Source organism: Gymnodraco acuticeps, unplaced genomic scaffold (genome assembly GCF_902827175.1).
Source record: "Gymnodraco acuticeps unplaced genomic scaffold, fGymAcu1.1, whole genome shotgun sequence".
Lineage (NCBI taxonomy): Eukaryota > Metazoa > Chordata > Actinopteri > Perciformes > Bathydraconidae > Gymnodraco > Gymnodraco acuticeps.
The window spans coordinates 35001-61877 of record NW_022989872.1 but is presented as its reverse complement, the minus strand read 5'-3'; the positions used below and the strand labels follow the sequence as shown (position 1 = coordinate 61877).

The 26877-nt window shown below is 40.3% G+C and overlaps 2 protein-coding genes across 2 annotated transcripts in view; one reads left to right on the top strand and one right to left on the bottom strand.

Moving 5' to 3' along the window:
• Positions 1 to 19967, top strand: tom1l2 (target of myb1 like 2 membrane trafficking protein). The gene is given in 16 exon segments (XM_034197468.1): positions 1 to 109; positions 542 to 626; positions 1363 to 1441; positions 1621 to 1770; positions 4648 to 4782; positions 4892 to 5038; positions 6511 to 6627; positions 6780 to 6913; positions 7069 to 7120; positions 9910 to 10032; positions 10034 to 10088; positions 11572 to 11717; positions 14121 to 14183; positions 15899 to 15958; positions 17056 to 17092; positions 17832 to 19967. Coding segments are annotated over 16 exon segments (1584 nt in total). The 5' UTR covers positions 1 to 57; the 3' UTR covers positions 17981 to 19967.
• Positions 19968 to 26193: 6226 nt separating this feature from the next.
• foxl3 (forkhead box L3) overlaps positions 26194 to 26877 on the bottom strand; it is a 3270-nt gene continuing 2586 nt past the window's right edge. Inside the window, exon 3 of the mRNA XM_034197554.1 lies at positions 26194 to 26877. This exon is cut by the window's right edge and continues 620 nt beyond it. The gene's annotated coding sequence lies outside the window, so the exon portion shown is untranslated.

The window sequence follows — 26877 nt, the reverse complement described above, 5'->3', positions numbered from 1 at the left end:
TTTCTCGTTCCTCATGTATCATCATCCCATGGACTGACTTGTTTGTTGTCGAGCAAGATGGAGTTCCTATTGGGAAATCCTTACAGTACCCCTGTGGGGCATTGCATTGGTATGTAAACCAGATGTTTAGGAAGCGACAACTCGCAAAGGTTGATAATTATGTCCTGGAAATGTGTATTATGTTGTGCGGTAGTCATTAGGCGTTACGGCTAGCTACATTTAGCATGCTAAGGTCTCTGAATGAGTTACAGCTGTACCGTTAGCCGCCTAGCTAACTAACGTTGGTAGTTGACCGTATCATGTGTTGTCATTGTGCTAGCGATACCTACACATACTTAATGTCTGTTTTCTTTCAGTATATACTCGTATATTCACTGTTAACAACAATAACGAAGTCAATAACCTAAAGGAGGACTGTAAGCTACGTTAGCTTAAGCTAGCTAGCCGCTTGTCACCGCCTTATAATTGGTCTGCTGTGTTTACCTTAGTCGTCCTTAAAGGTTATTCTTTCGTAATTGACTACTTGTCTGTACTTGTCCAGAGAGAGCTACTGATGGCTCTCTGCAAAATGAAGACTGGACCCTTAATATGGAAATATGTGACCTCATCAATGAAACAGAGGATGGGTGAGTACCATGGGAAAGCAAATCAATGAATATTCTAATGTTATTGTTTAACTCTCTTCTTATATGCACAGGTGCGGTTCTGTCTTCCTTGATCCTATGCTGTTGATATACTACATTGCTGTAGAAAGACATGATATTAAAGTATTTTCTTAATATGTGTCCTAAGAGAAGAAGCCCTGGCTTTGTAAAGTGGATTTATGTCAGGCCTCAGTGCTTATCTCACTCCTCCATTAACCTTGTACTGGATGTTTGAGCTGGCCAGGTACTGTTTGAATAGTAGGTTGTAAACTGCCTTAGGTGGTTCTAGTCTAATGCAGTGGACCATACAGTATATCAGCAGTCTATAAAAAGATGTCTGACTCTACTGTGTTTCTTCTCTCTGGGGAATGTAAGGGGTGTGATTCGCACACTCCGTTTTGATTTGATAACAGTGGTGAAATAATCCAAAAGTTAATTATTACTATCATAGAGATTAACAGACACATTGTCAATATTGCAGAGAATGTAACAAAAAGTCAAAGAATCATTGATATGTTGTTTTGCCTGGTATTTGCGGTTTTATTGTTGTGTCAATCATCCTATCATGGCTATTTACAAATGCCATTTAAGCCCACACCCATTATGTTTTTGGCAGGCATCTGTGCTCTGCTTTGAATGACTTACCAATAATGTAAAACATGTGGTAATCCTTTTATTCCAGTGTGTTAAAGATGTGCTTTTCTGTTTGTGTCTGCAGGCCAAAAGATGCCATTAGAGCAGTGAAGAAGAGGTTGAATGGCAACAGGAACTATCGGGAAGTGATGTTGACTTTAACGGTGAGTGGGCGAGAGGAAGCTTTATTTACATGTTACAGTAATACAAGTATTCATGTTGTCTTGTGCTCTAATGCCAAAGTTCACAGAGAATTTGCAATCCAAAATATAATTCCATTGTATTTCTGCAACACTCGGCCACACGAAGTGATTAATAAATGATTCTCTTCTGCATCCATCAGGTCCTGGAAACGGGTGTGAAGAACTGCGGCCATCGTTTTCATGCATTGATCACTAGCAGGGACTTTGTGGATGGCGTTCTAGTTAAAATAATCTCTCCTAAAAACAACCCACCTACAATCGTACAAGACAAAGTACTCGCGCTGATTCAGGTAAGATAACGTTTAGGTGGCTTGTGTGTAGGTAGGTTTGTTGCCTTGTGTTGTACATGTCATAAAGCTTATAGGCTGGTATCTCTGAGTAAGTCAGTTATTGAGAGGTTTAGTCAGGTTTGCATTGAAGGTGTTTAGTAAAGTGTGTGTGTGTGTGTGCGTCATGTCATCCCCAGGCAGAGCCTCAGGTAAAGTACTGTGTCATCAGGGCTTCTGCCAGGAGCCGCTCTAGTTACCTGTCAGGGCTCGGGTTACGCTGCAGGCTCATGTGAGCTGCTCTTATTTCCACCAGGGGAACCATGTGACTACAGCTTAGCATGGATCCAGGAGGGAGGGTGGGGGGGGGCGGCACAACAGTAGCTGTGAGACAGAGGAGAGGAGCTAATTGTTTCTTGTTTGTCTCATCATTAGGAGGTTCAGCTGGGAAACTGGTGTTAGAAAATGTACCGAACAGCAGTGTTCCCTTAACCCTTAGATGCCCTTAGAGCAGTGGTTCTCAAAGTGGGGGTCGCGCCCCCCCAGGGGGGCGCAGAGGCATGAAAGGGGGGGCGCGAGAGACCAGGAGAAAAAATGGTTATTAAAAAAAATTGTTTTATTTTTTTAAAAAATAAAATTTAAAAAAAATCATATTTTGAAAAATTATTGATTCGAAAACAATATGATACAGTACAGTACTATTACGTCTGGGTGTCTGTGTTTCATTAAAGCTCGGCTGTGTGTGTGAGTGGAACGAGCCATTTTGTGTGTGTGCGCGAGCGAGAGAGAGAGCGCACCGGTACCGGAGATCGTTGTTGTTAGCTTCTGGTGCTAGCGAGCTACGCTAACGGATATAAGGAGTTTTTTCAACAACAAAGTGGAGGAGAGTCCTCTCCTGTCAGACTGAGAGACTCAGTGAGCTAAAGGACTCTCTCAGTGTTATCTCAGTGGGTCTCAAACGTTTTGGTCACCATTAATATAAATAAATTAAAAACAATTATGAAATACTATATAACATTAAAAAATGTATAACGTTTAAAAGGGGAGTGATTTGTAAAATATCCATAAAGAAATAGTAAATCTGTTTACAGTTCTGTGTTGAGAGATGTATCCATACTGTAGATCTCTTCATTTTGCTCTCAAAGTGCACCAGATTGATGCTTTTAACTTCAATATTTAAAAATAAATCTTCCCGGGGGAGCTTGCCCCCGGACCCCCCTATGTGAGGTCCACAAACCACCTATAAAAATAGCACTTTACCCCTGCTTACATCTATATGCCGTGAGCTGATTATTGAGCCTTCATTGTAACAGTTGCTGGAACACTGTGTTTGTGTGGGGAGTGTTGCAGTAGAACATTCCTCTGTAGCGCCCGGTACATTAATGGGAAACCCTAAATGTTTGAGCACCCTCTATGAAACGTCAAGCTACCCCACAGCACCCCCAAAATAAATCTTTGGCGCCGCCACTGAGCTTGACTATTTGTGTTGGGGGGGGCCCGACTTTTTTTTTTCTCCAAAGGGGGGGCCTGACAGAAAAAGTTTGAGAACCACTGCCTTAGAGTGACTGGACCCTACACTCTTCCATAAGTGGGTCAAAAAGGACCCGTATTAGAATAATGTGTTTTTATGTCATTTTGGTCATTTTGGTTAAGAAAAATCACTTGTTTAATATTTAGTATTATATTTTGGTTCACACTACAAATATTTTTTTTTTTTTTTAATCCGTTTTTAGAATTTTATTTTTTGGAAATGCATGCGGGTCATTTTTGACCCACTTATGGAAGCTTGGGGTAGTAATACAAAGACTACAATTTCTCAAAATGTAAATTACAAATTTGAATGGCATGAAATCCAAAACATGTTTTTTGAGGAATAGCTGGAATATGAAATGATAAAAATGTTTAAAGATACTTCGAGAAAACCACCTCACCGGGTCAAAAAAGACCCACTTATGCATCTGAGGGTTAAGGCAAAAGTATTGTTAATAGGAGTGTGAATCCTTCAGTGTCTCACGGTTCAATTCAGTATATAAAAGTGCTAATTTCAAGATCTGCTTAGGTCTGCTTTGGGCAAATGATGTTATGAAAGCAGATTAAAGTGTGCATAAGATCATGGAATATATCAATTGATTGCAATAATGCAAACACACCAAAAGGCAACATTTATTCTTTTTAAACTTGCACTAATATACATATTTTTACTAAAAACATTCAAGAACAGCATTGAGTTCAAGTTATTCAAAGAATGAAAATACTGCCTGTTGCATAAATCTGCCTTTTCGTTCCTGGCCAATTTTCTAAACAATATTGTAAAACCTTTTGCGTATATTTTCAACTAACACATAATCGAGATTTTCCATTAATTCTATCCAGTTGTGCAGCAGACTGATGTTGTGTAGTTAGCTGTCTAACTACCCGTCTCATCTCTGAGGCGTTAATGTGTTACATTGGAAGTGTGCACTGTTAATATTCCTTATTTACGTTGATATATTCCATCAAATCAATTCCGTCTCCCACCATCTTTGGCTAGAATTGTTCACACTAAGTAGGGAAGCTGTGTTTTACATCAAAAAGGCTTTCAGTTGGGAGTGACTGAGTGGTAGAATTTCAGGTAAAGAACACCCTAAAAGTCTAAAAGCCCTTGTATTTTTCAAAAGTGCGTCATTTTTACCCATTGTAGTGGCTGAGTTTAGCTTTAACCTGCGTACTGGTTAGACAGAAAAACCAATAGCTTTGTGGTTTACTGAATGTGTTCAAGGGAAGGCAAACAAACAATAAGGATCAGAGGTCTCTTTAACAATTCAGTTCCCATGCTTTGTTTGCTTTGTCAGCCCTCCCTTAACCCCTTGTCTTTTTGTTCAGTCTTTCCTTTTAATTATTTTCTAATTCTCCCTACTCCAGGCATGGGCCGATGCGTTCAGGAGCAGTCCAGACCTCACAGGCGTGGTCCAGGTCTATGAGGAGCTAAAGAGGAAAGGCATTGAGTTCCCGCTGTCAGAGCTGGAGACCCTGTCCCCGATACACACACCTCAGAGGGTAGGAGGCATCACACTTAGATCTGTGCCGACGTTTCTGTGCAAAGTCCAAGAAAGTGAAGATAATCTTCCGAGGCATTTTATCACATGTGTTATCTCTTACTTCCTAGTTGGTATCTGCTCCAGAGGGAGACTCCACCCTCCATAAGTTCAGCTCCCCTCCTCAGCCCCCCCCACAGGTCGTCCCTCCGGCCTACATCGCCCCTCAGGTCCCAGTCCTTCAAGCCGCTGGATCCATCAATCCCACACCTGAACAGGTACACTGTTTCTCCCACAAACAGACTCAGTGTCAGTTCAGATAAGATATCTAATCCAGGGGGTCCGCGGGGTCTTATAAGTATTACAAGTTGATAAATCAATTTAGTGAAAATGAAGGCTATTAAAAAGTATTAAACGGCATTTTCCAAGGTATTACATTTTGTAGCTTGTTTTCAATAAGTATATAAATGGTCCAAAGAGGTTGTATTCTACAGTCTGCCTGAATGTAATCATTGCGTAGGTGTGTAGTGTGATTCCGTGTAGTTTATTGATGCCATCCCGTTGGGTTTGACGTCATCTGAACAGGACATCGCACGCTCACTGCTTGATAGCGCGAAGGTCCGTTTACACCGGTTGTTAAACATCGTTATGTGGAAATGCAAGTTTGCGTCCAAATGGTTGGAAGATAAGGAGGAAGGACAATCAATACTGTATATAGTCAATGTGAGGTAAAGTGTGTCGCCAAGGTAACCGGTTAGAACTCCAAGTGGCGATGAGGTCTTAAAATGTGTGGAAAGGGTCTTAAGAAAGGTCTTAAAAGGGATTACATTTGACTTCAGGATTCCTGCACATACCCTGGTATATAATATATAATACCTTGCTTTATTTTGTTATTGTTAATTTGTAAATTCAACATGTATATTTTCCGCTTTCTTAATTTCTTGTCTTTTAATTTGTATTGTATAATGCCATGTATTTTTATGCTGCTGCAACACAAACTGGATCAATAAAGTACTATCTTAACTTTTCTTATCTTATGAGGAATCACCCAATGGCAGCTTGCAGTGTCCTTTAAAATAAAAGGAATCATTTTAGGTATCTACTTTTGTGCAATGTTCTCCACCTGTCCAACCTGACCAAACTAAATGATTACATACTAAAGAGTTTGAATGCACTGCTGCAAAGTGACATTGCCCTCAGCCGACCTCTTTGCATCAGTGTTGCTAGGCTAAGCTTGTGTTTGTATTAATAATAGAAAGTGGAAGTTTAGACAACAGTGAACCCACTGCCTTTTAGCAAACCATTTCAACTGTTTATTCAGTACTTAGTTAGTACTTTAAGCTAACTATTTTAACTGTTAATTCATACATATAGGTTTACTATTTTCTCTGTTTATCGTTTACTTTTAACTTTATTAAACACATTTTAGCCGCTATTTAAACTTTTTATTTGTGACTTTTCAGCGTCTATTACTAATTATTTCTCACTCACTAGTTTAAATACACTCTTAATTTCTGTTGAGTCAGACTTGTGTTGGTCCGATTATGTAAGTTAACTAAAGACTTGTAAGCCTTTTTTTGCTTTGAATCGTGGTCCTTAGCACACTTTATTCAAAGCCAAATCTACATTATAAGTTGAATTAAGATGAGTTATTAGTTACGCTTTCAATGGTACTTCTGGTTTGGATTCCCTGTCTTAATGCAATACTGTTAATTTGATCTCTTAAACACCCGTTGCCTCTTTCACACAGATCTGCCGGCTGCGCAGTGAGCTGGACGTTGTGCGTGGAAACACTAAAGTGATGTCGGAGATGTTGACAGAGATGGTCCCGGGCCAGGAGGACGCTTCAGACTACGAGTTATTACAGGCAAGGAAACACTTGTGTGTGGGTCTACCTGTCCGTGTATGTGTGTGCGTTCTAAATTGTGCTTGAGCAAACCTATGGGAAAAGATTTGTCAGACATGTACAAAGCATTATGAAAATACTCATCTGAAACTACTATGCCTTTGTGTGTTTAGGAGCTGAACAGGACCTGTAGATCCATGCAGCAGAGGATAATGGAGCTCATCTCTTGTGTTTCCAATGAGTCAGTGACTGAAGAGCTGCTGCATGTCAACGATGACCTCAACAACATTTTCCTACGCTACGAAAGGTTAGAAAACAATCAAATCCAGGTGCAACTTTTGGAGAAAATACGTATGCACATTGAAACTCATCTTTACCCTGATATCGAATGTTTACTCAAATTTGGTAAGGTATATTTTTAGAGAGGTCTTTGTCATTTATTTTGCCTTTTCTTTGCCTCAGGTATGAGAGGTTTAGATGTGGAAGGTCCTCGGCTCAGAGCGCCAACAACGGGGTGAGTCAGCGTTAGTAACTCTGGTTAATAACACCCGATGGTTACATCACTAAAATACCGCGGTGTCTGAATCCTCCGAACAGTCCATTGTCTATTCTGTGCTTTTGTTTCCTCTCCCTCTGATGTTGGCCTCTTTCAGTGTCAGTAATGTGGACATGCATGTTACATTACCAGGCAGGCTTTACAATCTGCTCTTATCTGTCTGTTACCTATCGAGGATTTACCAGATCTACATGTCTGATTAAATGGAAACCAGACAAAGACATTTAGTTTCATAATAAAATACAAACACATATCTTTTTGGTATTCATTTTGATCTTCCACTGTTTTTCTACAACACAGTCGGAGCAGGCCATTTAAGTTCTGTCCTGTAGGGGGAAACCTTGACTATGGTAATACATTAGTTAAGAATATTAGATAAGAAAAGTTATTGCTCTTTGGGAAGTCCTGAAGTAGAGCTGGTTGTTTTTGTAAAGATCCACTCATGTTTGTGCCAGAATAAAGGCAATCAGCAGTCCTGCCGCAGCTTAGGAGCGCGGTGTTCGCCACAAGGGTTCTTTAAGATTTAGGACAAAAGACCAAGACCTGTTGAAAGCCCAGTACTTTCACATTTCACCAGATTAAGTTTAGGCTACTCTATTGATATTATTAATGGAAATACACGATTTGTAGAATTAGATTTCAGTGGTGGCTGCGTAGAATCGTTTTAGACTCCTATATTTCCCATAACTTTAAAGTACAAAAGTCTACAACATTCAATAAGTAAAGATAGATTTTCGTGTAGAGATATATTCTGCTTGAATCCATATTTACACACACACACACACGCACACACACACACACACACACACACACACACACACACACACACACACACACACACACACACACACAGCTCTTCATTGGGTTTCCAGTTCATCGGCCATGCTATATCTTCCATAGTTTCCATACCATTACATTGTGTCCCTGCACAGCATGCTAATGGTATTCACTGTCTCTTCCTGTGTTCTTCTGTTCTCCTGTTACTGTGGCTAGCTGAGACAGGCAAGTATGAAAATATTGTCCCTAAATGCCCAGCGTCACCCCCCCTCCCCACAACGAAACATGGCTAAATAATATGGGCCCCTCCTCCACCAGTAACCTTCACCCCCATATGGCATGTTTTGACTATGCAGCCCCCAAAGATATGAGGAAATCTAGGGATAAACTGATGGTGATACATTTTTAAAAAGGCACTGAAGCTATTGTTTCTCCTACTATTAGTGTCATGTTTTGCATTACATCAAACAGTCATGGTTTGGGTTTTGCAAAAATGTTCTAGATGTTTTTACTCCTCCACAGCCCACAGATTAAATCTCCCCTCCTACTACCTCACTGTACATCTACTTTCTTAAGGGGATTGTCTTTCTTTAAAGCACATTTAGGGACAACAAAATACCATTTAACAACATAACACTTTTAAAGCTTAAGCTCCCATGTCATGGCCATTTCTACTGATCATAATTCCATTGTTGAGGTCTACTAAAATAAATGTATATTTTGCAATTTTCCAAACTCACATTGGTTTCTCATACAGCATCTCTGTATAGTCTGTGTATTCACTCTCTGTCCTAAATGGCTTGTTGGAGCTCCTGCCCCCCCCCTGTGAGCCCAGTGGCCGTCTGCAAGACAGCAAGACACAGCGAAACCCAGCCCCAAACACACACACCCGCAGCCTGGCTGGGAGTTTGTGTGTGTGCCCAGGCTGAGTTCCTCGCCGACCCCACACCAGTGAGCCAGCTCACAGTCTCCCGCTCCTCGCAGCAGCGAGCCTCGCAACGTCCCGCCGAGTGTGTGTGTGTGAGGAAGTCCGCGGATTGGTCCAAACGTAACGGCTCCGCGGACGTTACGTTACGTCACTATACCCAAGAAGAAAACAATGGAAAAAGAGAAATGTCCAACGAGGCGTTCTGGGGCAGCACAGACAGGTCTTTTCTGTGTTAGAGTTTTACTCACTACAGGGTGTACTTTGAGGGTTTGTGACTCTGCAGACCGTTTACATGCAGAAAAACCTTCCTAGCACACAAGGGGACGGGTAATAACCAGAAAAGCATGACATGGGACCTTTAAGTCTAATGTCGAAAGCTATTCTTTGAATGCTCTTAAGAAACAGTACTTCAGAAAATAACTCCCCTGCTATCCTGAGTTAGACATTTTCATGCTCTCCTGAAGCTAACCATGTTTCACTTATTCACATCACGCACCCTCATCTTTTTACATTTCCTTTCCCCCGACACAGTCAATGAATCTGTGCTGTATAACCCTGCCTTTCCTTAGCTTCCCACACAAGGATTTGTTTTGCTGCTCTCTCTCATCCTCTGCCTTACGATAAGATAAGACTTTATTCACCCCGAAGGAAATTGTTGTGCCAAAGTTACAAAAATACAATAAACACAGCAGCACAATAATAATAAAACTGTACAGTAAAAAGAGCAATTCAATAACTACAGGAAACATAGACGGTCACAGAAGAAATGTAACTATTAACAGTATTAGTATTTAGACAGACAGAGAAATAAAATAGCATTAAAAAGTTAAAGAATATAAAATAAATGTGTAGTGCAAAAACGTTAGTGGTAGTTGCATGATTTCACGTTATTTATCGAACATTAATAATAATAATAATAATAATATTGCACATGTTATATAGCAGAGTGTTTTGTAATGGTATTTATATTGCACATAGGGGGGTGTGGAATTTCTCGAGGTTTTTTTAAACGAGAGCGACTCATCAGTTTCCTGTCCTTCAGGTCCTGAGCGAGGCGACGGAGGACAACCTGATCGACCTCGGCCCCGGCTCCCCGGCGGTGGTCAGCAACATACCCAACGTGCCCAACGCCCCCCCCACCAGCCTGCCCCCCTCCATCACCGCCCCCCCCAGGGAGACCCTCCTCTCCGGCCACCCTGGCCTCCCGCCTGGCCGGCCTCGGTGCGTACACTCACACACTCTGAGACGACACATATGACTTTCTGGGCAAAGTTTTAACGTTTTCTGTGGCATAATGAATGTTGTGGAGGTTTAGAAGCAAACATCATGCAGTGTTAGGTGGGTTCCGAGTAGTTAGAATAGAGTGGCGAAGTCCCGCCCATCTACTTCCGACCCATGGGACCTTATTTCGGAAAAATTATGTATTGAAGTCAATGGAGAGAGAAAGATTATCTTTCGATCCCGTTTGAATTGTGCCACGAATTACAAATATGATGTTTGTCAATCTTAACAAATCATTTCCATGTAAAAAAAGTCACAGTTTGTCGTAAAACTGTTGAAATATAAGACTATGAAAAATACGCAACTAGAAAGACTACAAATCCCAGAATCCCGGTCCCGCATGCTGGCTCTTACGGAACCGACTAACTCCCCTTGTGTGTATGTACAGCTCTCAACGTGCCCAGACTTGTAGTGATTTTCACCTCTTTTAATATTTTCCGCCTCATTCTGAAAGAAAGAAGTGAAATGTTCCAACGTGACGGCCATCTTGGTGTGTGGTGCGAGACGGGAGATGTAGTTCACTGAGCGGTTTCACACAAAAAAAAGGGTTGCTTCACAGTTTTACCACACATTTTTTATTTTCTTGACTTGCAAAAGTAACTTTTAAATTGACAAACATCATATGTGTAATTCGTGGCACAATTCAAACGGGATCAAAAGATAATCTTTCTCTCCCCATTGACTTCAATACATACCTTTTCCGAAATAAGTTCCCATGGAGCTCCCCCGGAACGGGAGGGACTTCGCCTCTCTATGGGATTTTAGTAGGAATTGCAACCGTGCTGGGGAGTATCAACCGGAAGTCTCACAAATATGACTTTCTTCTGCTACAACAAAGTGTAGTTGTCTAGAGTTATAAATGGCAGAAATTATACTTAAATCAATATATACATTAGAATACTGTATTTATCCTGGAGGTTATTGGACTGTTGCTTCATTTTAGAATGAAATAAAATAACAGATCAATAAAAATCTGAGTGAAAATATTTATATAAACATAAGTTCAAGTAATAATGTAGGATTAACAATTGAAAATAAGAGACATTCATTTAAACATTCTAAGAACACAAGAAAAGGAAGTAAAATGTGCAAACAAAGATAAAATAGAATACAAATATCACTTAAAAGTAAATTAGCCATTATTTTCATTATCAATAAATCATCAGTTTTTTTCCTACATTTATTGATTTATAGTCTCTGAGATTTGTAAACAATGTTCGTCCTAAATGATGTTTTTAAATGTCCAGTTTTATTCGATCAATCTGCTATTGAAAACAAAAAGCAGGACATCTCGATATTTTCCTAAAGACAGCCTTTTCAAGAAAAATAAAGCCTCAGTACAAACCTAAAAAAAGAATAGACAATTCTCTATTAAATGTGTTATTAATGCAGTTCAAGGCAATAAAGTGTGTGTTTCCTCCAGACATGGGAGCTGACAGTGTGAGCAGCACCCTGAGCTCTCTGTCCAGCTGTCAGCCGCCGGGTCAGGACGACTTCGACGTGTTCGCTCAGACCAGAACCGGAGCCAAGCCCGAACCACGCATCACGTAAGGACTTCAGAAATTCATCGTTAACTCTGTTTTCACATTTTAGGCAGAAGAGTTTAAAGTGTGTGCTGTTTGAGATACAGAGCCTGTGACACGGGTTTCTCCCATCATCCAAACCCATCAATTTGAGTAAATATTGTCCCCTTGAAACCGTTACTGAACTGATTTTGGATATTTGTACTTTCATAACCATTAATCTGCCCTTCAATGTTGACCATTTTCTGGATCTTCTCGGGGATTCTTCAAGTCCCGCCAAATTATGTGTGACGTCATTGCGGGCACAGCGCTCCAGCTGCACCGTTCAGGATCCCACCATCTGCATGTAAACGCACGATGGCGCACACAGCAGCAAGCTCAGACAGCGATGACAGTTTAATGTTGAACGTGTCTGAGAGCTCATATGAGGCTGAAGGATCGCTTTATGTTGCATCTGTTAGAAGTTTAGGAATTAGGTGCGTCAATATGGGCGATCATACGGTCATGTAGCCAGTGGTGGAATGGGACTAAAAATCATCCCGGGACTCTCGACCGGCCCACTTCGGTACCGGCCCATCGGGATTCGCCCCGATGGCCAGTCCGCCACTGCACCCAGCCCACGTAAACTGTCAACGGGGGAGCCTCGCTGCGGGGAAACGGTGGACCTAGTGTCCCGATCGGAGTGGGAATAATAATAATAATAATCCGTGCATTTTATCCATTAATTTCCCCAACATTGTGGTAAAAAAAACACACGTTTAATCCATGTTGGTGTACTACAACTACAAAAAGCATCGGTTTGTTTTCTCATCAGGAAATGCAGACCGGCACAAACAAACGATTTTTAATCATCATTCTCACGATCATTTAATCTATCATATGTTCGCCGAATTGACATGAAAGCACTAATACATGTAGTTTCATCCACTTGAGTTTACAACTACAAAAATAATCGATTTGTTTTTATATCACATCCTACGGGAGGAAATTCAGTAGCTCTCACTACCGATTTTTTTATCCTAATGTAATCATCATCTTCACCACGATCATTTATGTTTATGTTCGCCGAATTGACATGAAAGCACTGACAAATATGAATATACTGTAGTCAACTTCATTACAACGTTATTGACGTGCCTAAACTCAGTAATTCACCATTTCTACGCATGACAACACACTTTGTCCGTGTTTGGCTCTCTCGCTGCACAGTGAAGCGTTCCCGCATTGACGTCACTTCCGGCTTCCCCCAAAACTTCAAAATGAGTCGAAGGAATTTCCCCGCGATGTTCGAAATTATTGATATTTATCGGAACGGTATCGCTTTTTCTTTTTTAAACTGACGGTTCGAGATTACTAGTAGCCCAATATTTCATTGCACAACAGTTGTTGGGATGCTGTCACAGGCTCTTTAAAGGTCCCCTATTATACTGTTTTTCATCAATATATTATAGGTCTCAGATATATACAACACATGTCTCTGAAGTGTTTGGCTCCAAATACCAAACCTGCCCAAAGTGCTGATTCTCTGTCTGTTACTTTAGATGAAAATAAGGAGCCCCTCCCCACGCCCCTCTGAGAGACATTTGGTTAAAAAGAACACAATGGTGCTCTAGGAGGAGATTCAGGTGATAAGGTGGGTGGGGGGTGATTGGCTAATGGTTACACAAGCCAAAAAATCGTTATGACATCATAAAGTGGCCAAAATCTGATCAGCTCGTTTTCAGACAGGTTTTTATAGAAATGGACCAGGACAAAAAGAGAGAGAATCTTTGTTCCTGAAACTTTCAGAGTCTCTTTCCACAGAGGGGACACATGTTGATGTAGAAGAGACATGTTGATGTAGAAGAGACATGAAGAAGAGGGGACACATGTTGATGTAGAAGAGACATGAAGAAGAGGGGACACATGCTGATGTAGAAGAGACATGAAGAAGAGGGGACACATGTTGATGTAGAAGAGACATGAAGAAGAGGGGACACATGTTGATGTAGAAGAGACATGAAGAAGAGGGGACACATGTTGATGTAGAAGAGACATGAAGAAGAGGGGACACATGTTGATGTAGAAGAGACAGGAAGAAGAGGGGACACATGTTGATGTAGAAGAGACATGAAGAAGAGGGGACACATGTTGATGTAGAAGAGACATGAAGAAGAGGGGACACATGTTGATGTAGAAGAGACATGAAGAAGAGGGGACACATGTTGATGTAGAAGAGACATGAAGAAGAGGGGACACATGTTGATGTAGAAGAGACATGAAGAAGAGGGGACACATGTTGATGTAGAAGAGACAGGAAAAAGTGGATTTTGCATAATAGGGGACCTTTAAGTTTCTCTCGGAGGTCATTTTGAGGCTCAAATGTTCAGATTAATTTGTAAAAATAGATATTCAAACGATGATTCTAAAATCCACTCTTTACCTGTTTATCTCAGGACTACAGCAGAAGACAGCATCATCTCTGAAGACCCCCCCCCCAACTCTGGACGTGCAGCAGCCGACTGCAGGAGTGGTGAGTCTCAGTGACATGGGCTTTATGTCCAGCGTGGGCTTTAAATCTTACCGTGTGTTTTCAAAATCACACAAACAACATTTATTAGGATAAATAAAAACAGGTTTGAAATCATTCCAATGTATACTATAGGGCAGTAAACCAAAAATATCGTTTAAAGTTGGAGAGATACAAAAATATGCATAAATAAATATTAACTGGTAAAATAAGATATAAATGAACAACACAAATAAAATATTGGTTATGTTCACATACTTATTTGATTATTAAAATGTAAACTCATCTTCTTCATATGGGTGTTTTAGAGTTGTACCCCCTAGATCTAGTCTCTAGTAATTGTGTGCTCAAAGTGCACCAGATTGAAGCATTTTACTTTAAAATCTTCCTGAGGGGGCATACCCCCGGACCCCCCTAGAGGATGTGACGTCCACCCCCCAATTAAAACATGTTCATACAATACTGAATACATTTGAAGCCATTTTGATGTATACTACCTATGTCAATAAGTTTCTGTTTTTGTAGTGTATTTGTCTTTTGTAGAGATTTTTCATTTATTCTTTATATATAAAATCTCTTCTAGGGCAGCAAATTGTCTAGAACCGGCCCTGGCACTAGGCCTCAAGAGCCTTTCTTGTGCCTTCAGACACATAGAAACAAATTGGCGGGGCGGACTTTGCACGCGCACACACTAAAAAATCACATTATGCTGGGCCCACGTGCCTTAGCACCGCTGCTACGACTCCATCCTAGGGGAAACACTGGACACTAATGCTTTGACTTGTGCTACTAACCACAAAGTTGAAATAGAAACAGACACACTTGCTGCAACTTAATCATTATGAGCTAATGTTGATAACACAATCGAATGGCTTCAAAGAAGGGACATCATCTGCTCTGAGAGTGGATCGTATAAGCCTCTTTTCACCTTGCAATTCTGCTTGCCTTTGGGTATGATGAAGGTTTCATTTAACGGCACAGGAAATATGCGTCGACCGTTGCGCAAACAAATCAAAAAGATAACTTTTGTTTGGGAATCAGTCGCTGCATCGAGTACCAAAGAGGATCTATGTAAGCTATTTGCAGTTACCATCCCAAGTAGCGGAAATGACAGATGGTGGAAGTGAGTAAAAGAACATGCAGTGTGTCCCGTTCAGTTGGGATTAGCTTGGCAGTAATTGGGTTCCACGTGCCAAAAATAATATGATTTGTAGACTGGGCGGGAAAGAGATATCTTAAATATTCAGGCTTCATCTGGAGCTGTTGCATGTTTGTGCATGTATCTTTTAAGGTATTTTATTTAAGGATCTTAAGGGCTACTTATTTTGAGCTGTTTTGCAACCTTTACTAACAAGACTTTGCCCTGCTGTCACACCTGACACTTGAGCGTATAGTCTGTTTTTCATGAGCTCTGTGGGTCATTGACTGTGTGAAAAATGATGAAATAACCCAGGTGTTTACTGGCTGCATGGACCTGCTGTGCTGTCAGTTGCTCGCTATGCTCCTCATCACCAGCTCTATGTGGTTAAAGTGGATTCTCCTGCATATTAACTCCATTATCGTCACTGTGTGTGATGATCCACGCCATACAAACATCCCCATTTCTTTGTTTATTTTTCTCACAAAATACTTATGATTTAAAAAGTTCATTTAAGTCATATTTTCTGTTGTGTTCGGGGTGTTCCCCCCCCCCCCCCTCTCTCGATGCGGCCCCTCAGGGTGTCGGAGGCCAGTCCTCTGTCATGGATGACATAGAGGAGTGGCTGTGTACTGATGTGGTGAGCACATCATTATTATTATTTCTGCCTGCAGTTCTCTCTCCTCTCTGATTTATCCCCAACTTTTTCTAAACCCAGAACATAACGCATTCCTCCTCCATAACATTTCCTCACGTTTGACCAATCTCACTTTAATACGGTGGTTCAACCAAAGTCACCAGCATGTGTTGTGTGGAGACGAACTGACATGATGACATTGTGAAAAATGAGCATGAGGTCTTGAATGCAGATATGCACACAGCTTTCCCGCTAAAAGACTTTCACCATGAACATTTAATAATCTGGTTTAGTCTGACACTGAGATATCGTAACACACACTGAGTTGTTTCAAACTGATAATTAAAAAAATGATAATTCATGAGCTATAACACCTAGATAAAATGTGTCTTTTACTGTTTTTATTTTTAGTTGTGATCAAATATTTCTTGTTGCTCAATCTTTAACAAAGACTGAAGGCCACTTACTCATTAGTAAATGACTGAAGGTGCTAGCAGGAGATGAACTGTCTAAGAGAGCACATCTGAACCAAATAGTGTGATTAGCCTAAGCTTAAAACATGTATCATTTGGTGTTCGTGGTCCAGAAGGAGTGATCAGAATCACATTGTTACAGCAACATATGGAATAAGAGCCATGCACAACATTTTAAAGATGGAAAAATGCAAATTAAAATGTACAAAGTACACATCCAAGTGGATAACAATATTTAGCAGTATTTAAATATATATAAATAATTGCAGCATGAAGAAAGTAGTGGGAAAGCAGCCAGAAAGTAAAAGTATATTGTATTTATATATAAATATGAAGCATTGTAAGAGTTCATGCTCATTTCACACACATGTATGAGACTGTGTTGCCGTACTGATTACTAATAACACCCAGCTGGTGGATTTGATTTGGTATTCATTGATTTGAAGTGGTTCTGACAGGTAAGTGGCTCCTTGTAATGCAATCAAAAGTGGTAAGTGTGTGTTAAATAATACTACTACTAATACTAATGGCCACATGCACAGCTTGGTTTTGTTTGTGGTGGTTTCCAGAGGACTAACTTCAGCAAAGTGACTCCCAGCTGTGACAGTGGTGTTTTTATTTCCACAGAAAGGAGATGAAGGGGAAGAAGGCGTGACCAGCGAAGGTAAGACATCAGACATCTCCCTTTTCTCTCCAAGGCTGGGATCAAATAGTAGGGTCTCGTGACCTTTTCCTAACCTCTTTAACTCAGTGGAAAACATCATGGGGTTAAGGAAAGATGTGAAGGAGAATTCAGAAATGATTTCTCTCTTGTTTTGATGAATGTCTAAAATATGGAGCGTAATGTCATCATAAGTTAACAAAGAATATCAGGTCAAATGCTTGCATGGCTTAAATTGTTAAGTCATTCATACAAATATGGTAATGCGTGCTTATCAGGATGCATTTGATCCTGGAGAACCATGCTACTTTTTTAAAGTTTAAGTGGGCCTCTAGATTTTTACTTGTAAAATTCACACTTGACATATTTGATCAGTTTTGATTTGATATTAGCTTTTATAGGTTGTCAGTTTTGATAAGTTTATTTCTGTCTTTTGCACACACTTGTTCCTATAAGTTAATTTCTAAAAGCAGTTTTGTGTATATATATTTAGACATGAGTAGGATGTGTCTTTTTTGAATGTTGTTGTTGAAACTGTTGTTTATGGAGTCCCTAAGGGGACACGGACAAAACAAACAACAACATGGAGCCCTTCCTAAGTAAAAAAAAACACGACCGCCACCTTCAGTATTTTTCCTGCTCTGTTCCCACATCTCCTCTCTAATCCTCCTCCTCCTCCTCCTCCTCCTCCTCCTCCTCCTCCTCCTCCTCCTCCTCCTCCTCCTCCTCCTCCTCCTCCCAGAGTTCGATAAGTTCCTGGAGGAGCGAGCCAAAGCCTCGGAGATGATCCCCGGCCTCCCCTCGCCCCCCCGCGGCGAGCCGGGCGCAGCGCAGGGGACCCCGAGCCGCAAGAAACCAGACCGACCGGAGGACGCTCTGTTCGCCATGTAGACCTCTGACCCCCAGCCTAAAACCAGCCGAACAGCACCACCAAGGACAGACTGACCCGACTAAACACACCCACCTCCGCTCTGGTTATCACTCCTTAAAGAAAAGGGAATCGTTCATGCTGTTCATTTCCAAAACCAAACAAAGGCCTATTTTCCTACGCCACCAGAGGATGGAGACTGTGAGGCAGCGCGCTTTAATTCTCCTTCTTCTCTGTGTGTGAAGGATATCCCTCCGCCTGCTGTGGACTGCAGAGCTTCATGTCGCAGCTAACATTTTATAAAATCTGCTTTCCTTGTCACTCCAAGTAGGATGTCTTGCCCTCAAAGCATGCATTTAACCCCCCCCCAAATCATTTATAATTATAGAACCCCCCCCAGATAGGTCGTTATTGCCCACTGAGAGACATGATATTGTTTTGGTGTTTGTATCGGTCCCTTTGCAAGTCAGTCCGAGTTGTAAATCTGTAAATGACAAATGTCACGTTTATTAGTCGTGTGTATATTTAAGCTACAGATGTTTAAAAAGAGATGTTGATTTAATGTTGTTTTTGAAAGAGGGGTTTATCTTCCAGCTGCTCTGACATGAGGGATGTGCCTCGCGGGGTTTTTCAAAAGGGAAGAATATACATTTGATAATCTACTAAATTAATTTAAGAAGAAGGGAATGCCGTTTCTTCCTGATGGGCATGATTGCGCACCAAACCGACAAATGTGTCCTTTTACCCTCCTCTAAAATCACATGTTGTTGAGGTATTGACATTATTTTGGAGAGATTTTATTCACCTTAAGCTGCCGTCTTAATTTTTGCAGGGAGATAATTCAATCTGCTGAAAGAAATGCCGTTTAAATATTTCAGTTTTATCATTTTCTTTGCTGAGAAGTTGTCATGAGTTAAAGACACATGCTGTCATTTACTGTGGATTCATTAGATGTATGATTTATGGTTTAAAATTCAGTTTAGAGGATCAAAAAATGTGCTTTTTATTTTTGAATCAAGCTGGAAAACACTTTGATAATTAGGTTTAACTTTACATAACTGGTCCTCTCTTGGTCTGAGTTTAACACGCTGTATGAGAGTTCAGTATCACACTGCAAAAGCTGACACCTTCAAAGGACCTGACCTTTCCCCATGACATTTGTTTTCAGAAATGAGCCGGGCTGCGGAGCTACAAATGAGATATTTAACAACGATAAATACAATGTTACACAATCACGACAAGCTTAGAAACAAGCGTGTTACCTTTCAACCTGTACTGTAAATCAACAGATGTAATTAATAATAATGAGTTGGGAAATACTTTTGAGCAGAAGTGTAGAACTAATTTATTCAGCTCTTGTTTTTGTTGTCTTCGGATCATTTTATTGTGCAAAAGAAAAAGGGAGAGAATGAGGGATTGTCATAACGGCATGTGTTTTAGTGTTTATGTTAATAGAGTTTAATTGAAAATCATTTTTTATATATACATTGCTGCTGGCTAATGGTTCTTGATTATGTGAGTATTCTGTTAAAAAGGGCGGTGCGACACGGAGTCAATCACACTAATTATCACATGAAGAATACATATTTTTGGTGATTTCACTCACAGCGTTACCTATCCTGTAACAAAGCATCAACATTGCACATTTCTGAAAGGGACGCCTCAGTTCTCCCCGTTTGTTTTAGTGTTCAGTGTGTGCGTGTGATCTGTAACGCAGAAACATTTTATCTCAAAAAAAGACAAGAAGGAAGCCTCCAAATGTGTGTTTTAAAAAAAAAGAAATACATGTTGTTTCTCTCCTGTTTGACCTGGTTTCTATCCGTGTGAGCTCGTCAGTGATTTGTAACTGAATCTCAGCATCAGAACAAACCGTGTCTTTGTCCGTCGTGGACCTTACGAACAGAGATGCTGATACAAGAGGCCGTGCTGTGCGACTGCTGCTTTCTGCCTCATTTCTCCTTGTGTTGTTTGACTCCTGCATGAACTCTAATAAAACATTAGCATTGTGTCCGAACTCCTGCGTCTTCATTTTGTTTTCTGCAGTGCCACCTCTTCAGCCCTCTCCTTGGCATACCACCATGCCTCTTCAGATGGTAATATCTGAGGCTGACCTGCAGTAAACCCTCTCCTGAGGCCCCATGGGCCCCTCACCCTTTCCCCATTGGTCCTCAGGAATCGCCTCATCCCACAACATGGCCCCACACATTCAGCCTCGGTCACTGGAGCGTTTTCCCGGTCAAAAAGAGAGAGAGGGGTGTGTCTGTGGGACAGTAGAGCTCAGGAGCTGTTTCACTCACATGTGCTGCTTTTCAATCAGACCACAGTCATACTGCACAGAAGAGCTGCTGGACTCCTCAACAGGTAAATGAAATGCGTTTGTGTCCTCAAGGGAAATGTTCACTTTTCAAAATGTTAAAACAAAACTCAAAAATTGTGTTTGACTTCAATTCAAACACTTTTTGAGGGTTTTAAACCTTATTTATTTCTATTTTATATATATCAAAATTCTTCCTCTATGCAGGTTTTTTGGTTTATTTAAAAAAAAAAACAACATTTTTTAAAATTTAAATCGGAAGTAAAGAGGTCAAAAATGACACCATGATCCCTCTTGTCTTTTTGCCTTCCTCCTTTCATGTTTTTATTTGTAAAAAAAATGAATGATAGTAAATGCATAGTATTGGTAGAAGTCTTGTTGAATGTGGTACTAATTAAGAAAATCAGTCACGTTTCCCAGAGCTGTGCTGCTTGTGTGACCACAACTGCTGCTGTAAACACTTATCTGGACAAAAGATACATGTGATTTTAACGGTGTTTTTCTGTGCAGAGTTTAGTGACATATGGGACTCATTGTGTGCATGACATTAACCCTAACATCTCTACGTGTGTCGCAGAGGCGTGTTGGACCTGCAGGAACCGGCTCACAGAGGAGCAGAAACTCAAAGGGTCTACTTTTTCTCTGCCTCTACTCCCCAGATTGATTTCCCCCCGTGTTTGTGACTCTTTTATCCTCCAGCAGTGTGTTTGTTAGTTAGTGAGCGCTCCCTGGTGGTGGGACTACAGAGCTCACACGTGTCAAAGGTCAGATTGACCAGAAAAATGATTGTCCAACAGTTAGACCGCCAATACAACTAAGAGCTGTTTTCTATAGAAAGCAGGATGCAACAATTATGCAAATAATATTTTTGGTAGTGCTGTAAAATAACTATAATTTGCTATTTGATTAGGCAAAGCAAAGACATTTAATATAATTTATATATTATTTTAGATTATTTGTATGTATACATATTTAATGTACAGCTGTGTAAAAGAAGATCTAAAGTATATTCTCCACAACAACATCTGAATTGAATCCTCTGAAGAATGCACAGAGGGAGAAACTGGCCAGAGCTGTGGTGCATTGTAGTTGCATTGCATGTTGGGTAACTCAGTGCAATGGATCTGCTCTGCAACACAGAACTCGCTCATACAACAACAACTCAACCAACAACAACAACTCAAACAACAACTCAAACAAGTCAACCAACCAAAGTATCAAGACATGATCCATATTCTACAACTGATGTGACGTATCAAGTCGTTAAACTTACAAATACTATTGAAATACTATCTTTAGATAACTTATGCCTTAATGTATATGTATTTACTATACAGTGTTGTTATAAACCCATGTTTCGCAGGTACCTGTAATCAAACTACATTATAGTTTTAAACTGAGTGAATTCACTGCATCCTTCTTTTTCTTCTCTGTTTTCTCCTAGCCCCAGCTTGTATAGTATACTTTTGCAGTGATGGAAAGTCATTAAAAACTACAGTACTTTACTTGTATTTCTTTCTGCTTTTCATACCTCTACTCTTCTGGTAATGTTGTACCTTACACTCTATGCTTTTAGTGATAACATCGATGGTAACCAGTGATTTTGCAGATTTAATAACAGATTTAGGGGTACATTCACAAATTACCCAGCAATAAATGAAGTGTTTCGAATGTTGACTTCATCAGCTGTTACATTAACATCTTCACTTATTATTATACTGCAAAATAATAGATATATGTATAAAATTGACCATTCTGCATAATGACTACTTTCACATTTGTTATATTTTAATGCAAATACTGTACTTTTACTTCAGTTACATATTGAATAGGACATTTACTTCCACCATGCCTTTCATGTATATTGAAAGGTATTTCTGTAATGTTTGTGGTATTCTGCTGCAGCTGATATCAAACACAGGGTCAAAGGTCAGATCGTGACCCCTCTGGTGTCGAAACTATACCACAGGGGAAGTGTTTATCAAACGACAACTGACACATTTAAACAGATTTCTGAGTTATATTTTCATTTGAATGTCAAATTCCTGTTTCCCATTTGCTCTCTGGAATAAAACGCTCCTGGTATTCCTGGCAGGGATTCTCTCTAACAGGAGGAGTGTAAACACGCATCCAAACTGCCATTGATTGACATGCAATGTTGATTTCTCATTACACACACACACACACACACACACGAAGCCATTTCCAACATAATAGCATATTCCAGCTCTGAAGTGCATACTGGCTGTATACCTGTGTGTGTGTGTGTGTGTGTGTGTGTGTGTGTGTGTGTGTGTGTGTGTGTGTGTGTGTGTGTGTGTGTGTGTGTGTGTGTGTGTGTGTGTGTGTGTGTGTGTGTGTGTGTGTGTGTGTGTGTGTGTGTGTGTGTGTTAAATGCCTGTAGCTATTTCACTGTATTAGCTCGTAGCTGATATTGTCTTTACAGAGGATTGTCCTCCAACACAAAGACACAACGTGTGTTGGTTTGATGTAATGATAGTGATACAATATAACGGAGAACCATCAATAAATGCAAATGTTATTTTCACATGTCACTGGTAAAAGTCTGTTTCACCTTTATTTTGAAATTAATTTTATTTTGTAATTTATTCTTTTGTAATTTGTACATTTAGAAATGTAATTGTATTTTTATTGGATTTATCTGTATACTTATTATTATCTCTATATATTAATCATTTTAATATTTACTAATGTATTATTATTATTAATTTTGTTTTTGTTAGGTCCTATGTGAAGAAATATCCCATCTTTGTTCAAATGGAAAATTAAATTAAAAAACATCTGGAAAAATATTGTAAACAACAACAAAACACCTATATTTACCTCCTTCCCCCTAATCCTCACCACAGCCTGAGTGAAATCCAGTCGCTTAAACAAACACTCGAGATTAAATGACCTATTTGTGTTTATGATTTACTTTATATTAACGTCGCAGATCAATGCTTTCCCAATTTCCTCTACCTGTTTCCTGCCCTGAGCTGCACATTTAATGAGCCACACACACACACACACACACACACACACATACCATGTATGCATCACTTCAGGGGACATTACATTGACTTACATGCATTTCCTGGAGACTTATCCTAACCTTAACCATAACCAGCACATACCTAACCCTAACCCTTAACCTAACCCTAATCCTAAACCTAACCAAGTCTTCACCCTAAAATTAATGATTCCCCTCATGGGGACCTCCATTTTGTCCCCATAAGGGAGGTGAGTCCTCACACGTGACTGTGTAAACAGATGTAGGTCCCCACAAGTATAGTAATGCTAGGCCACACACACACACACACACACACACTGCAAATGAGAAAGATTACTGTGTGCATGATAATAACAAACAGAAGCATTAAGTAGGAATGAAATCAGACGTATTTATTTAATAGAGGTTCATTTGGACGCCAGTAGCTACACTCTCTCCGACGACATCAAGTGTGCATTGACTTTTCGGGCCTGACTGGCGCCTTGCTTTCTCTTCAGCTTTCCTCAAAAGACCCCCGTAGCCTCGGAGCACTTTATGCAAAGTTAATTTACCCAAATATATCATGGCGGCTGCAGCCCCCGCTATTCAACATCAACAACTTTGTTAATGGAAACTTGCTGATCCATAAACGCCGCCGTTCGCTGGGGGGCAGTTCACATATGAATGTTAAAAACCCTCAGATCGATGAGGGGCATTTGCAAAGGAGGCATAAGGTGTGTTTAATTATAACTGCGTCAGGAGGTGTGTGTGTGTTGTTGTCGGGGGAGGGGTTGCTGTTAAAGGCATGCAGGGGCCTCCGTATTTAAATAGGGTCACATCTCGGCCTCACCTTGCAAGTGTTATGCTTTATTAAATGCCACTCATGTTAAGTGCGTTGAAACCCTCCTCCGATGTAGTCAGACATAATATAAAGGTTACATTGAAAAATGTCCCTTCAGCGCCATGATTGATCTCCCGTGTACAGGCAGGGAAATGTGAGACCTCGTGTTACGTCTCTTCTAACTGTGTGAATACAGTGTGTATAATCAGGATTAGGATTTAAGTGTCAATCAATCAGGATTTCCAAAGGTCAATGAAAAAATTAAGGAAATGTTTGCAGAAGGGGGTGCGAAGGCTTTTTGTTGTACAGCAGACATTCATAGTGGCAGAAGCAGAGGTGTTATTGATATTTTTGTTTAAATTTGCACTCTAAAATATGCTATACGAGCTAGAAGACCTTCTCTATCTTTGTGAGAAACGTGTAGGTATCTTGTGGAACGATAATGTACATTTATTCGATTCCTTGGATTTATTAGATTAGATGCACAAAATGACACTCACGTATGTAAAGCACTTTGAATTGCTTATGTGTCTTAAAGTGTGCTTTACAAATAAACTAACCTTAAAAAAACATGTCTGTAAGCCCCCTGGTTTTTAAAGTGTAATCATGTGTATTACTTGCATTTCAAAAAATAACATTTGACACTTATTTTATGTTTAAATGCCTAAAATGTCGTGGTGATTTTGTTCTTTGCCTTTTAATTTTTTTGTATGACCAATTTCAATGCTTTCTCTCATTTAAGACATCACATTTACATTTGTTGCAAAGGTAAGGGTCTCCACTTTGAGAATATGAGCTGTGTACTTTGACAATCAGTATGTAGTGAATACTGTCAATAATGTGTTATGGATTTTGGACACGCTGCCATTGTGCCATCATTGATTTGTCAAAATGCCTCTGTAATAAAGGTCTGGTGCCAACTTAGTTACAAAAATGACTTGTGTTATTCCTCGTTGATAATGTACTTAGATATTAAAGTTTCATTGTTCAGAATATTTTAAGTGATGAGTTTAATACTGGGACATTTGTTTTCAGCAACTGTATTCATACACATCTTTTAAAAGCATCATAGATTTTTCAACGAGTGACAGAAAGAAGATGATTTTAAATGTCAAATAGACTTTACTTATATAGCACTTTTTCAGGTTTACATGCAACGAGTCATTCACACGTTCACACCTCATCCATGCAGAGCAGTACCACCTGTTCTATGGAACTAACACTCACACACACGCACACACACACACACACACACCACACACACACACACACACACACACACAACACTACACACACACACACAAACACACACACACTCACACACACACCCCGCTCACACACACACACGCACACACACACACACACACACACACACACACACACCGCAACACACCACACACACAACACACACACACCACACACACCACCACCCCTCACACACACACACACACACACACACACACACACACACACACACAAAAACCACACACACACACACACTCGCACACACACACACACAACACACACCACACACAAACACACACACACACACAACACACCACACACAACACAAACACACCACACACTCACACACACACACTCTCACACATACGCACACACACACCCACAACACACACACACGCACCGCACACACACACACACACAGACACACACACACACACACACACACACACCACACACCACACACACACTCGCACCACACCACCCAACACACCACACACACAACACACATACCACACACACACGCACACACACCACACACACACCACACACACACACTCACACACACACACACACACACACACACACACACACACACTCACACAACACACACACACACACATCACACACACACACACACACACACACACACACACACACACACACACACACACACACACACACACACACACACACACACACACACCGGTTCAGTATCTCGCCCAAGGATACATCGGCATGTTGACCGACCGGGCCAAAAAGGAAGTAATAGAAATTAATTTGTGGAAAACTAGTATTTGTATGTGTCTTAAAAAAATATTACAAATAATGACAGTCGGCAGAGGAGTCAGAATAAATACTTATTTTATGAAGAAAAACCCATCTCAACTTGTGATCATCTGACTCTAAATAATCCAATCATTTTTACAACATTCCAACACAGCATACTGTTTATAGAGAATAACCTAGTAGTCTATGTCAGCACTGCACACACAGTATAATGACAACATGAACGCTTCATCCTTCACATTTTATCTCCTGGATGTAGGGTTAGGGTTAGGTTCCTCTCCATCCCACTTACTGTACCTATAAATGTTCCTCCAAGTCAGTTTTAGAGTCCTCTCGTAGGGTTCCTCCTCTCTTTGGATGTCCTTGTGATACCTCCCAGTTGTGGACATAAAGGAGGAATGAGATTAGTCTCTGCTTCACCTACAGCAGGGGTGTCCAAACTACGACCCGGGAGCCATTTTGAATCGGCCCTCAGCTAATTCAAAAAGTATAATGAAACATGGCCCACAAATGAAACTTGTGCTTGTCTTGTATTTCTTAAACATAGATGCAAACACATATTACACAGTAGTATTCATATGTTACGAAGCCCACTTCAAATGCATTCAATCAGTTAAAGCTGAAAACAAATGTTAGTTGATAAAAAAAAGCCCAATAACTGATTTACATAACAAGCTTGAAATAAACTCTTCCTATTTCCTCTTATGATAAGCAATCTGAGGTTTCTGTTTTAAGGAATGAG